The 14634-nt window shown below is 40.2% G+C and overlaps 1 protein-coding gene across 1 annotated transcript; it reads right to left on the minus strand.

The window, feature by feature from the left end:
- Nucleotides 1-8: 8 nt before the first annotated feature.
- LOC135634670 (receptor-like cytosolic serine/threonine-protein kinase RBK2) lies at nt 9-2726 on the minus strand. Its single transcript, XM_065145140.1, has 9 exons — nt 2306-2726; nt 2136-2233; nt 1674-2066; nt 1224-1475; nt 999-1153; nt 846-925; nt 615-750; nt 385-534; nt 9-312 (listed from the first exon to the last, which is right to left on the minus strand). Exons 1-9 carry the CDS (start codon nt 2344-2346, stop codon nt 139-141), a joined length of 1479 nt encoding a protein of 492 aa, XP_065001212.1. The 5' UTR covers nt 2347-2726; the 3' UTR covers nt 9-138.
- Between the last annotated feature and the right edge of the window lie 11908 nt (nt 2727-14634).

Raw genomic sequence — 14634 nt, forward strand, 5'->3', positions numbered from 1 at the left:
AACGCTGATCTCTTTGCCATCCTACTTTTAACCTTCGATAAGTGCTCTTATATATACACAGTTGCTCAAGCCCAGCATGCAATCGACATGGATGAACATGGCCTCAGGCCCTGCACAGGGGCAGGTGTCCTCTTCCCCCTAGAAATCGAAAGCAATCTGCTTGTGCCGAGTAATGTCGCTCAGGTATCTCGTCGCATTATACTCTTCTGCATCGAAGATCTCCTCGGAGTATGTCCTCCTCAAGAACGACCTGTGAAGCGCTCTTCCGTTCTCAGCTCGGCCTTCGTCTCCTCCACTCAATAGCTTTAGAACCTGAACCCAGCAAAGAACTTGACTCAATCATCCTCTGCCTGTTTTAGGGAGTGAAGGCGTTAGTAGGCATGCCTCACTCATGCGAGGTCGCAGAACTGATGAGTGCTGAATGCATATGTACGCCGTCTTTGCTGCTCGATCCATCTGCTTGGAGTCGTAAGAGTCACCGAGAGACGGATCGACGAGGTCCCTGATGCGGTTCTGCTCGAGCAATGGCTTCGCCTGAGGCATCATAAGAGAAAGGGAAGAAGCTCAAGAAGAAGAGAGCGATCGAGGTCAGTGTCATGGACGTATGTACGTACCCACATCAGCAAGCTTTGCTGCGAAGAGTTCACTGCCCTGCGTCCGCTGATGAGCTCAAGCAGCAGGATTCCGAAAGCAAACACATCGGTCTTCTCATCGACCACGCCGTGCATGCAGTATTCGGGAGCAAGGTATCTGCCCGATCGAGAAGATGGACGACACATTAGAGCAAAGCATGAGAAGCGTGAATCATGAATCATGCATGAACTGAGAGTTGAAGCTATACACACCCAAATGTGCCTTCGAAGCTTGGCAATGTGTGATGCGTCACTTCGTCAGGCAGCCACTTCGCGAGGCCGAAATCACATATCTGGATTGCAAGAGCATCCATCGTCAATCTGATGCGGTAGGACGACTATAAGTGATGCTGATTCTGATGATACCTGTGGCTCGAAGTCCTCGGTGAGCAGTATATTCGCAGCCTTGATATCTCGATGAATGATGCGCTTGTGGCACCTCTCGTGGAGGTACTCGAGTCCGTTGGCTGTCCCTACGGCGACCTTGTATCGTATTCCCCACGCAAGTTTGTCTTTCGAATCTGTCACAGCTGAGCCATAAGAATCTCGATGAGGGTGAGAACAAGTCAGTGCAGTGTCTACCGATGCTACCGTGAAGAAGGTTTGCTAAGCTTCCATGAGGTGAGAGGACAAGAACAAGGTGCATGCCTCCTTCGACTCCGACTCCGATCAATCTGGCAGTGTTTGGGTGGTCTACATGGACAAGAACTCCCATCTCGGAGAGGAAATTGTGAGTTTTTTCTTCTGTTGTTCCTCTGGTGATCTTTTTGACTGCTACAAGCTGGCCATTTTCCAGACATCCTCTGTAGATCTCGGCAGAGCCACCCTTCCCTATCATGTTCTCTGCAACAAGAAGAGTGGCAGCTAAATTTGATGTCTATAGCTTCTTCAACAACAAAATCCCTGCAAATGATTGCTAGATTTGATGGATTTGGTTCACAACAAGTAACTTGGCTGGATCAAGGAGCTGGAACAGAGCATCGAACAGCACAAGAGTTGTTGATGGTAGAGAAGAAGCGCTCGACGGATGCCAAAACTCACCAGAGTTGAAATTGTTGGTGGCCTTTTCAAGCTCCGAAATGGTGAAGTTCCTCCAAGTGGGCTTAAAGGAGGAGGACTCGTTATCGGCAGCCGAGGTGGAGTCCGGCATGGGGACACGAGAGTCCCTGTTGCTCCTCCTCCTCCTCGACCGCTTCCGGAACCCGATGGGGGGGAAGCTCGAGAGGCGCCTCATGGACTTGTGCTTCCACAGCCGAAAGAAGCCGTGCCACAGCGCGAAGCTGCTTCGAATCATTTGGGTCTCCGTGTAGGAAGTGCTGGCCTTGGAGGTCGTTTCCGAGTCCAAACACCTCAGACCGTCGTCGAGGACACCCCGGGGCGAGCATTCCGCGAGGACCTCGTCGGCCTCCTTCTCCAGGTCGAGGCACCGCAGATCTACGGATCAGATGCAGAACATTAGCATGGACACGATCAAAAGACGGCAAACCTGAGGTTCCACACCACCTTGAGCAGAGGCGAAGGCGGGAACCGACATGGCCGAGTGCCTGTCGCGGGCGGAATGCACCGTTCCTCCATGCCTCGGGGGTTTCCCTGCGGACACCCTGAGAACGAAAGCAAGAAGGGATTTTTCAGTAGGACAAGAAGAAAGTCTCGAGAAGCAAAGACGGACAAACCTCGGAGGTGAGCCATTGCCGCCGCCACCGAGCTCCTCCATTTGATCTCTGCTGCAGGAAGATTAGAAGGCAGAGTGACCAGTCGGGATCGCTGCTTGGAATCCTCTGCTCTTCCTTCTCTTCTGCTGCGAAGAACCGAGTCCCTCGCCTTCTTATTACTTATCCACCACCCAGAACATCTGCTAAATCCTATCCTCTGCGTCAAGAATAGGTGGTCTCGTTCGGGGGGAATGCTATCAATGGCAGAGACGCGAGCAAGGGGAACACAGCTTTGGCGCGGGTTTCCCTCTGCGCCGCTCAGCATACGGAGGGACGCGAGGAGAGGCCGAAATCTTGCAAGCTGGACCGTCCATCACGCCGAACTGATATGGCAGCAGATGTGGTCTGCATGATATATATTTTTCTACCTCTCCTTCCTATTATTTTGATTGTCGAAAAGGAAAAAAAAAAGATAAATAATTAATCTAGCTTTTTTAATTTGCTTGATTTTTTTGTTTATATATATATATATATATACATATATATACATATATATATACATATATATACATATATATATACATATATATACATATATATAATGTATTTAATGAGATGGGATTGAATAAAGTTGGACATACCACTTCCCTCCCACCGAAGGCATATAATTTCATGGAGTGCAATGGCAACAACAACCATTAAAGCCTTCAATCTTTTTCTTTAGGAAGGCAAAGAACATTGAGATCTAAATTTGTTACATAACTATAATTATAATTTAGTTATAAAATCTGGATCAAATCGATCCATTTGGTTCGGATCGAAAAAAATCAGGAACCGAATCCAGCCCATCGCTTGATCTTATTCACTTTTCTTAACATTTTATTTATTACTTCAAAATATTACAAGAATCTAAGGTAAGGTAAGAAAGCCTATGACTATCTTTCACAAAATTATAAGAAATATTTTTATAATATTATTCATATATTTTTTATTTTTAATAAAAATATTAAAATTATGATCCGATCAATTAACCCATTGCTGCAATCAATATTTTAGTGATTCGAGATTTGATTATATTTATGTCGGTTGAGTTCTAAATAATTATGATTAGGATACATAATACCCCTTTTTCTTTTTTTTGGATTTGGTGGTCACATTCCATCATGGTGAGACATCAAATCGAAGCAAACGATGATCAAGAATGACCCACGGCAGTGAAAGAGAATACTATCCATCAGGCATTATTTTACTGGTATTGAAGTGAGCTATACACCATGAGATGCAATCTCATAAACAGTATTTTAACACCTGTTGTTATGAGTAGGTCCATTGATTGAGGTCTAAACTGTGTTTTTGCATGTTGGTCTTCATGTGGATATGATGTTTGCATCAAACTTAGAGAGGACTCAATTGATTTTCTCTTTGAACTATAAAGCAATCATGTGTGATCTAAACACTTGGTTTCTTGTATGGCAGCTTCTCTTGTGTCATTAGGTGAACCACCACCACCTTTAAATTAGTCATCACCCAATTTGATGACTTAGACTCGTTTCCTTAACACCACATTGTGTTCTTAGAGTTATAATAATGTTTTATTTATTTTGAAAAATAACTATTTAGAATATTTAAAAAATTCTTGGGATTTAAGATGTGTTTTTCATATAAATACATTATATATCTCACGGTCTTAGCTAGGAAAGGCATTGAAGAAAAATTCTACTTCATATTTTTCTTAGTAGATCTAGATCTATAAACACCGGCAACAAAAAATTCTTTTGGTTAATTTCAAAGAATGTTTTATTCAATGCTTTTTATTATTCTAGTTTAGAGAATTCATGGACGTAAGATGGAGTATTGAATCACGTAAATTTTATCTTATTTATTTATTTATTTTATTATTGATGAATGTAAGTAAGAGTCTTTTTAGTTTTAGAATATTAAACAAGAAAGGACTTTTAGTGTAAGTGGTAAAACATAAGTACCGGTAGAAGATCATGATAGAAATAAATATGAAATGATAATTTTATATTTTTAATTAATTTATAATTAATTTATAATATATATATATATATATATATATATATATATAATTTATAATTTAAGAATTAATCATAATAATATATATGTATAATTTGAGTATTTGATTGAGAAAAATCTCTACCTCAAATATTATAAGTATGTATTACCTTAATAAATAAAATAATTCTCTTTCATGAAAAATTATTCATGGTACCAAAGCAAGATTCTCCCTTTTTTTTTGTTGTTCGATGATAGCAATCCCTCTGATATACTACAGTAATTACTCAACTAGCGGTATTCCACTAGCTCTTTTAGATACATTATTCTCAGTGATCTTCTTGGCGATCTTCCTCACGTGCTACTGGCAAATACCAGCCATCGCCACTAATCTCCTTAGCATCGATTCCTTTGGGTTCCCCTGTTCTTTGCATCCCCACATACTTCTCTCAGTTAGTTGTTCATTCCAATTGCATGAAGAAGCGATCCTGATAGCACTTCACAACTGACACCCTACTCCTCATTATCGATCAAGGCATCGATAGGTTCATCTTCTTCTCTGGTGTCTATAGATTCCACCCATTTACACATGGTGTGTGCACTGAAAAGTTGGTTATGTCATAATCCCATACTAGCGTTTTCACTTCTTCCTTAATGAGCGATTCTCTATTGGCCTACCTATTCCCTTTGAGCGACCCATTACCCCACTACTGGTGACTACTTCTAGCCTACCTTCCCACTCCCATCACTAGTAGCCTCCCAACTGCTTCCTTCTCTAGCAGGTTCCCTCGTTACACAACATCAACGATGGTGACAAGTCTAATCTAGCAGGCCACTTTCTCACATTGCAGGTAAATCTGATCCAACCCTTATTGTACCTACAATCCTCACTATAGTCGATATGATCCTTTCTCTAAGGTGTCAGCTATTGAATTTCAGATTTGATAATGAAATTAATTGATGAAGTTAAGATCTAATGTGTGTTTGAGCGATGCAGGACTAACCTCGATCAAGGAAAGATAATTTGAATAAAGCAGGAAGAATCATATATTGGGCCAGTAGAAGATGTCAAAAGATTGGATGTCGGATCGAAGGAATGGTCAACGTGCTAGAAAGACTTTGTGCCATGAGTTTGGGCATCGAGCTGAAAGATTGTATATTATGCCAAGGAGATCGAAAGTTACGGGAGTCAACATGCCGATTGGCCAATACGTCGAAAGAGATGATGATACATCAAAGGATCGGACGAAGTGCCAGATGAACCAATAATATGCCAGACAATATAAGATTCATGCTTGTAATCGTGTGTCTAGATCGAGTTAGTTTACGTCCAATTGAGTCATTTTGGGGTCAAACAATGTCAACTCAATTAGGGGCCCATTGGGCTTGAGTTGGGATTGTTTTGTTGAATCTCGTATTTTGATGATGAAACTAATTGATAAGTGTTTATGATTTGATATTCATTTTAAGTGACGCAGATGCTTCGATCAGGGAGAGACATTTAAAGTAGGAAGAATCATGTTGGGCTGGAGAAACATGTTAGAAGATTGGACATCGCGCCGAAGGATCGGTCGACGTATCGATAGAAGGCTTCGGGCCAAGAAAAGTGGATATTGCACCAAGGATATTGGAGTTGTGAAGGTCAACTGGCCGATTGGGCAATAGACCACAAGAGAGGAGGATGCGTCGAAGAATTGGATGAAGCGTCGATGGACCAATGACATGCCGGACAACATGATTTATGCTTAGTAATAATTGTCTAGATAGAAGTGTGTTTTACGTATGCAGGAGTAACTATGATAGCAAGGAATAAAGCAAAATGAAGTCCCGGAGTCAAGAACGTGATTTCGTTGGGAGTTCGAGAGTTCGTCGGAAATCCAGACGTTCGTCGGAAGTTCTGCCAGAATTGACCGAGAAGTCCAGGAGCTTGCCAAAGAAGCTCGTCGGAACTCACCAAGAAGATCGTCGTGAAGTCCAGGAGCTTGCCAGGAGTCCGTTGGAATATTGTCGAGAGTTAGAAGATCATTGGAAGCTCGCCGGAAGAAACTAGACTTACGAACTTGTTTAGCTTAGTTGTCTTATAATTCGTAGTTAGCACATAATTGAAATTGGAATTGGACCAACCAAATTAGGGGTCAGTTGGGCTCATGTATGAATTATGTTAGGCCCAATGAAAATGCCCAAACAGTGACCCAAGAGGTGGCACCATTGTGGCATAATCTCCGAGATTGTGTCAGGTAGTGGTACCGTTTGGGCGATGGTACCGCCCAATGGTAGGGTGCCAGGAGGTAGCACCGCCCCTGTCAGGTGGTGGTACCACCCAGTGTCAGACTGACACTAGCAGTGGTACCACCTAGTACAGGCGGTGGTATCGCCCGTACCTAGGAAACCCGAGATGAGATATTTTTGTTAGGATCAAGAGCACTAAGAGGGGGGGGGGGGGGGGGGTGAATTAGTGCAGCGGAAAACCTTCTACAATAAAAACTGCGTTTGTTCATTAAAAGTGATTTCGGTAAGAAAGCCGATTCGTAAATCACTTCAACTTTTGACTAGGAGAGATGCAGCAAAGATATGAACACAGTTTGCAGTTATGATGGAAATCAGAATATAAGCGCAAACTGAAATATGACGTTCGTACGATAAAAGCGATTTCGGTATAAAAGCTGATTCGTAAACCACTTTAACTTGAGATAAGACGAGATGCAGTTAAGGCAAAGGTATAAAGGCAGTTTGCAGTTATAGTGGAAATCAGAATGTAAGCGCAAACTGAAATACGACGTTCGTACGATAAAACTGATTTGCGTCTTAAACCCCGATTCGGAAAGTACTGAACTTTGAAACATGTTCGTAAAAACACAGAAGGCAGTAAGCTATTGAGGAGGTTTGCAGTAAAGATAAGATGCTCAAAGTAAATGCAAACCGAGATTTAGAGTGGTTCGGTCAATCTTGACCTACTCCACTTATGGCTTCCTCCACCGACGAGGTCACCAACGTCAACTAGAGGCCTTCCTTCAATAGGTGAAGGCCAACCACCTTTTTACAGTTTCACTCCTTTTGACGGGTTTAGGAGACAACCCTTACAGAATTTTCTCTCCTCTCTTTACAACTCAGAACTTGGAAGAAAAGAAGGAGAAGAACTTTTGGCCTTTACAACAATTTTGAGCTCTAAGAATCATAGAAAAAGATCAAGATTTCGGTGTAAGTTCATACCCTTTCAGTGCTGAATGGGTGGGGTATTTATAGGCCCCAACCTAGTTCAAATTTGGAGCTCAAAACTGTCAATTCCCGGAATTCCGGGATCTGACGGTTACACCTCCTGACTGGAGCGGTTGCACCTGTTGAATCTCGTATTTTGATGATGAAACTAATTGATAATTATGTTTATGTTTAACTACATTTTGAGTGATGCAGGTCTACTCGATTAGGATTAGACAGTTAACGCAAGAGGAATTGACGTTGTGCCGGAGGAGATCACGTCAGGGTATTGGACGGCAGAAGGCTTCGGACGTCGGGCGTCGGGCCAAGGAGAGTGGAATTGCGCCAAGGATATTGGGGTTGCGGAGGTCAACCGTCGATTGGGCAACAAGCCGCAAGAGAGGACGATGCACCGAAGAATCGGACGAAGCGCCAACCAATGACGTGCCGGGCAACAGAATGTCAATTCGCGTTGTAATAATTGTCTAGATCGGAGTAGAGTTTTGGATTGTGTGTGCAGGATTAACTACGATAATGATGAAGACATAAAGCGAAATAAAGTGCGGAGTCAAGCACGAAGGATTCGTTGGGAGTTCAAGAGTTTGACGGAAGTCCGAAGGTTCGTCGGGAACGCTGCCGGAACTCGCCGAGAGAGATCGGAGCTTGCCGAAGAAGCTCGTTGGAACTTGCCAAGATCAAATCGTGAAGTTTAAGAGCTTGCCGGGAGTCCGTAGAATGGTTTTCGAGAGTTTATCGGAAGACCGCCGAAAGTTCGTCGAAAGCTCGTCGGAAGAAGTCTTGACTTTTGGATTTTGTAATAGCTTATAAAATGTCTTTAAATTCGTAGTTAGCATGTTAATTAGGGTTAGGATTAGGTATTAATCCTATAACCCAAGTAAGGGCCAATTGGGTTCGAGTTCGGACTAGTTTGGGCCAAGATTGAAGCCCAACTAGTGGGCTGAAAACACTGTAGTTAGGCTGAAAACACTGTAGGCGGTAGCACCGCCTGAGCTAGGCAGTGGCACCGCCCAGCACTGTCAACATCTAACAGTAGCAGGCGGTGGCACCGCCACTGACAGGCGGTGGCACCGCCAACATCGGGAACTCCACGAGAATTCAAATTTGGAGCCCAAATTTGAATCCTCTTGAGGCCTATAAATACCCCTCAAATCTCAGCTGAGATTACAACTTTTGAGAAGCATTTTGATTGAGAGAAAAGTCTTAGAAAGTCTTAGCAAGTCTTGTTTTCAATTTGCTAGAGAGTTCTCCTTCTTTCTTATTGAAAATTTGTAAGAGGTTGAACTGCTTGTAAAAGGTTGTAAGAGGGGTATTTGCCCTTCCATTTCAAGAGAGTTGCTAGTGGAAGGTGGGAGCTTCATCGAAGAGGGGCCTCGCAAGTGGAGTAGGTCATTTGACCGAACCACTCTAAAATCGGCATGATCTCTGGTTTGCATTTCATTACTGCATTTATCTTTCTACAAACCTTTACTTTGCTAAGTTCACTGCCCTCATCTTATTACGTACGCTTTCAACGCAATTAAGACGATTTCATACGAAACATTATTTTTATTATACGAAAGATTTTCTAAAATCAAAGTTTTAATCCGCTGCACTAATTCACCCCCCCCTCTTAGTGCCGCTCCGATCCTAACAATTGGTATCAGAGCCCAGTATTTCTCATTTCGGATTTACACCCGAGAGAAATGGCTCTTTATGGCTTTCAAGAGGGCTTATCGGTTGTTCGTCCACCGTTGTTTAACGGGACGGACTACACTTATTGGAAAACTCGAATGAGAGTTTTCTTACTTTCGTTGGATTTGAATTTATGGCACATAGTCGAAAATGGATTTGTAATGTCTTCTCTTCCAATGAACCATTGGAATGATTTGGAGAAGAAGATGTTTTCTCTAAATGCAAAGGCTATGAATGCCTTATATTGTGCACTTGACAAAAATGAATTTAATCGCGTTTCGATGTGTGACTCGGCTTTTGATATTTGGAGAACTCTAGAGGTCACTCATGAAGGCACTAGCCGAGTGAAAGAGTCCAAAATCAATATTCTTGTGCATTCTTACGAACTTTTCCGGATGAAACCAAGTGAGTCCATCGGAGACATGTACACCCGTTTCACGGATGTCATCAATGGACTCAAAGCTCTTGGTAAAAGTTTTTCTAATTTTGAACTAGTCACTAAAATCTTAAGATCCCTTCCAAAAAGTTGGGATCCAAAAGTTACGGCCATTCAAGAGGCCAAGGACCTTAAAACATTCCCTCTCGAAGAACTTATTGGGTCTCTAATGACCTACGAAATGAACAATGTGACAAAAAGGAAACTCGAGAATAACCTTCCAAAGAACAAGAAGGATTTCGGACATAGAACACATGAAGACCACTCGAGCATAAGCTCAAGTGATGATGAACTTAAACTACAAATGAAACAAAAATTAAAAAGAAAAAAGAATGTAACTACTTGCTTTGAACGTAAGAAGAATAAAAATTGGGATGAATTGAGCTCTTCTGAAGACGAGGAGAAAATCAAGAAAGGCGAGGTGGCAAACTATGCCTCAACCACTTTCAACAATGAGGTAATCGAAATCCCCCTAATTTATTTCGAAATTACATAATACTTTCATGAGTTATTTTTAATTTAGTTTAGGATTAATTTTCTTGAAAATTACATGTGTTATGTTAATGCAATAAAATGTTAGATATAAATCTAATGCTTATACACCTAGTAAGATTAATCTTATGTATGTGCTTGAGAAGCAAGAATGTGTATTTTGACGATTTCTATATTAATTTTCAATGACGATGCATGACTTTCGAAAGGAAGGCTTGATGATTTTTTTTATGAACCTTGTCTTTGGTTTTCAAACATGATGTATGGTTTTGACATATGAACAAAATTTGAGCATGCTAAGATAAAGTCAATCATATAAATTAAAACTAAAGAAGTTTTAGTTATCTATAAGAATCATTCAAAATTATGTTCAATAAAAATGCAAAATGATGGAATGAAAATATTAAATGTTTTAATACCATTTTATGCATGAGATTTTAAAAGTTATACATAATGATCTTGATGGTTGTTATGAAGAAATTTATTTTTCGATCCTAAATGATTGATGATATATATATATTTTTTGGCACAAAAAGGACAAAGGCATACTTATATGAAACAACTAAATAGATAAAAGTATTTTTCTTGAAAATTCTTGGTTTGATGAATCTATTTTATCATCTTTTTATGAATATCTTAAATATGATTTTGATTTGATGATTTGAATTTGAATGAGCTTTATCTTGATTTTTCGAGATTTATAACTTGAGATTTACTCTATAAAAATCAAGATCTTGTATCCTCAATATTCCTTTTTAGCATCTATTATCCAAATGAATTATGATTGGTATCATTGCCATATTTCTTCTTATCGAGAAAATTTTCCTAAATGAATCGTGATATTTCGGAACCACAATTCTTTTTATGATTCATAATGAATTGAGAAATTTTATATGCTTGAATTAATATCTTATTTTAAGATTGAATGAATTTTATCTATATCATGATCTCCTAAGATTTTTTCTTGATTATTTAATAGGAGATTTTTCAAAACAAAACGTGTCTTCTATTATTATCTTTTCATGATATGATTTTTATACAATTCCTTGTATTCATAAAATGTTTATCTAATCACCCAATTATTTTCTTCTTGATATTGCTTATGTGGTGATATGAAACTATGCATGAAATACTCTTGATATTATTTTGATGCATACAAATGAAAAGTTATAATCATGCATGGTAGGATGCAATTTAACAAATTAATACCATCATGAGTTGAAATATTTATGATTTGGAATGATATATGCAATACTTAAGCTTTTTATTTTGATGATGTATGTGATGTATTGCATATGATGTGAATCATAAGATTTTATATGCATGAATTGAGATTTTGTTCTCCTATGATTCTTTTCGCTATTAACTAACAAGAAACTTGTTCTTGTAAACCATGATACACTACTTGATATCTTGATAATTTATAACTTGAGTTTTCCTTTTGAATCAAGATTGTTTCATATCATGTTTTCTATTTACAATTGAAGAAATTTGTCACAAATGATATATGTCTTTTGACAATCAATTTTATCTTTGTTATTTACCCTTGTCATGATTTGAAGATTATATAGTAAAGGGAAATGAATTACAGGATTGTATTGTTCTTCCCTTCTTTTTGACAATGACAAAGGGGGAGATAGCTAGCTTGCACAAGTCAAGGAGATGCAAAACTTGATTGCTAGCTTGTCTATCTTAAGTAGCAAAGATTGCTAACTTGCTTATTTCAAGAAGCAAAAGTTGTCTTCTTGAATATTACTATCTTGCCTATCTCAAGAAGCAAAACATGCTAACGTGAACATCTAGCAAACTTGTATATTTCAAGAAGCAATGGTTGCTTTCTTGTACATCTCAAAACTACTAGCTTGCATGCTCTAAAAATATTGTAAAACTTGCTAGCTTGTATGTTGTAGAAATTACTATCATACTACCTTGCATATCTATGATGATAGCAAAATTGTATAATGATAAAACTAGGAGATTATGTTAATTATGCAATGTTGGTATCCAATGTTGAACTTGGATATTTCAAAAACTTGCAACTTGCACATTGCAATAGGAAGCAAGAGTCATGGGCCTACATAAGAAAGCTATCTTGCATTTGCTTTCGAAATTTTTACTAGCTTGTATGTTGCAAAACTTGCTCACTTTTTCAAAAACTTTGCTAGCTTGCACTTTGTAAAGGAAGCAAAAATAGCACTTCTCTAAAGAGAAGAAAGAACTTACTATTTTGAACATCACAAAAATTTGCTACCTTGCATGATGTAAAATTTGCTAAGATCACTATCACAAAAGAGTTGCTATCTCAAAAAAGCAAATGTGCTATCTTGTCTATCTCAAAATACAAAGCATGCTAACTTGTTACGGAAGCAAAATTGCTAGCTCAAACATTGCAAAGGAAGCAAAATTTTGCTAGCTTGAAACTTGCTAGCATGTAGTCTAAAGAGAAGCAATTAGTTGTTATATCAAGAAATGCAAACATGCTAAACTTACACATCTTTAATTGCTAGATTGCATGATGATAAAATTTGATACTATGTTTTTCATGCAATGTATGAAACTTTTTTTCTCTAAACAAATAAGACTAGGAACTTCTCCTTTTTGTTGATGACAAAGGGGGAGAAGTATATCGATGACTTCATGCATTAAATTGAATATTTTATGTATTTGCATGATGGTTTAAATGTTTATCAGAACTAGTGATGAATGTTACTTGGATTTGGGATAATCCAAGTGTTCTATCAATGGCATATTGATAGGGGGAGTTTGGTTAAACTCCGGGGAGTTAAAGTTAACTCTGTTAGTCATCAATTAGTTGTCATCATAAAAAAGGGGGAGATTGTTGAATCTCGTATTTTAATGATGAAACTAATTGATAATTATGTTTATGTTTAACTGCATTTTGAGTAATGCATGTCTACTCGATCAGGATTAGACAGTTAACGCAGGAGGAATTGACGTTGTGCCGGAGGAGATCACGTCAGGGTATTGGACGGTAGAAGGCTTCGGACGTCGGGCGTCGGGCCAAGGAGAGTGGAATTGCGCCAAGGATATTGGGGTTACGGAGGTCAACTGCCGATTGGGCAACAAGCCGCAAGAGAGGACGATGCACCGAAGAATCGGACGAAGCGCCAACCAATGACGTGTCGGGTAACAGAATGTCAATTCGCGTTGTAATAATTGTCTAGATTGGAGTAGAGTTTTGGATTGTGTGTGCAGGATTAACTACGATAATGATGAAGACATAAAGCGAAACAAAGTGCGGAGTCAAGCGCGAAGGATTCGTTGGGAGTTCAAGAGTTTGACGGAAGTCCGAAGGTTCGTCGGGAATGCTGCCGGAACTCACCGAGAGAGATCGGAGCTTGCCGAAGAAGCTCATTGGAACTCGCCAAGATCAAATCGTGAAGTTTAAGAGCTTGCTAGGAGTCCGTAGAATGGTTTCCGAGAGTTTATCGGAAGACCGCCGAAAGTTCGTCGGAAGCTCGCCGGAAGAAGTCTTGACTTTTGGATTTTGTAATAGCTTATAAAATATCTTTAAATTCGTAGTTAGCATGTTAATTAGGATTAGGATTAGGTATTAATCCTATAACCCAAGTAGGGGCCAATTAGGCTCGAGTTCGGACTAGTTTGGGCCAAGATTGAAGCCCAACTAGTGGGCTGAAAACACTGTAGTTAGGCTGAAAACACTGTAGGCGGTAGCACCGCTTGGGCTGGGCGGTGGCACCGCCTAGTGCCCGAGAGCTAGGCGGTAGCACCGCCTGAGCTGGGCGGTGGCACCGCCCAGCACTGTCAACGTCTGACAGTAGCAGGCGGTGGCACCGCCACTGATAGGCGGTGGCACCGCTAGCATCGGGAACTCCACGAGAATTCAAATTTGGAGCCCAAATTTGAATCCTCTTGAGGCCTATAAATACCTCTCAAATCTCAGTTGAGATTACAACTTTTGAGAAGCATTTTGATTGAGAGAAAAGTCTTAGAAAGTCTTAGCAAGTCTTGTTTTTAATTTGCTAGAGAGTTCTCCTTCTTTCTTATTGAAAATTTGTAAGAGGTTGAACTGCTTATAAAAGGTTATAAGAGGGGTATTTGCCCTTCCATTTCAAGAGAGTTGCTAGTGGAAGGTGGGAGCCTCATCGAAGAGGGGCCTCGCAAGTGGAGCAGGTCATTTGACCGAACCACTCTAAAATCGGCGTGATCTCTGGTTTGCATTTCATTACTGCATTTATCTTTCTGCAAACCTTTACTTTGCTAAGTTCACTGCCCTCATCTTATTACGTACGCTTTCAACGCAATTAAGATGATTTCATACGAAACATTATTTTTATCGTACGAAAGATTTTCTAAAACCGAAGTTTTAATCCGCTGCACTAATTCACCCCCCCTCTTAGTGCCGCTCCGATCCTAACAGCACCGCCTGGCAGAGCATGAAGACTGAGCCTCTAGGTGGTGCCACCTCCTGTCAGGGGCGGTTGCACCTCCTGCTAGAGCTCGAAGACCGAGCTCAGGCGGTACAACCTCCTGACTG

This window comes from Musa acuminata, chromosome BXJ3-4, assembly GCF_036884655.1.
Source record: "Musa acuminata AAA Group cultivar baxijiao chromosome BXJ3-4, Cavendish_Baxijiao_AAA, whole genome shotgun sequence".
In the NCBI taxonomy this organism is placed as follows: domain Eukaryota; kingdom Viridiplantae; phylum Streptophyta; class Magnoliopsida; order Zingiberales; family Musaceae; genus Musa; species Musa acuminata.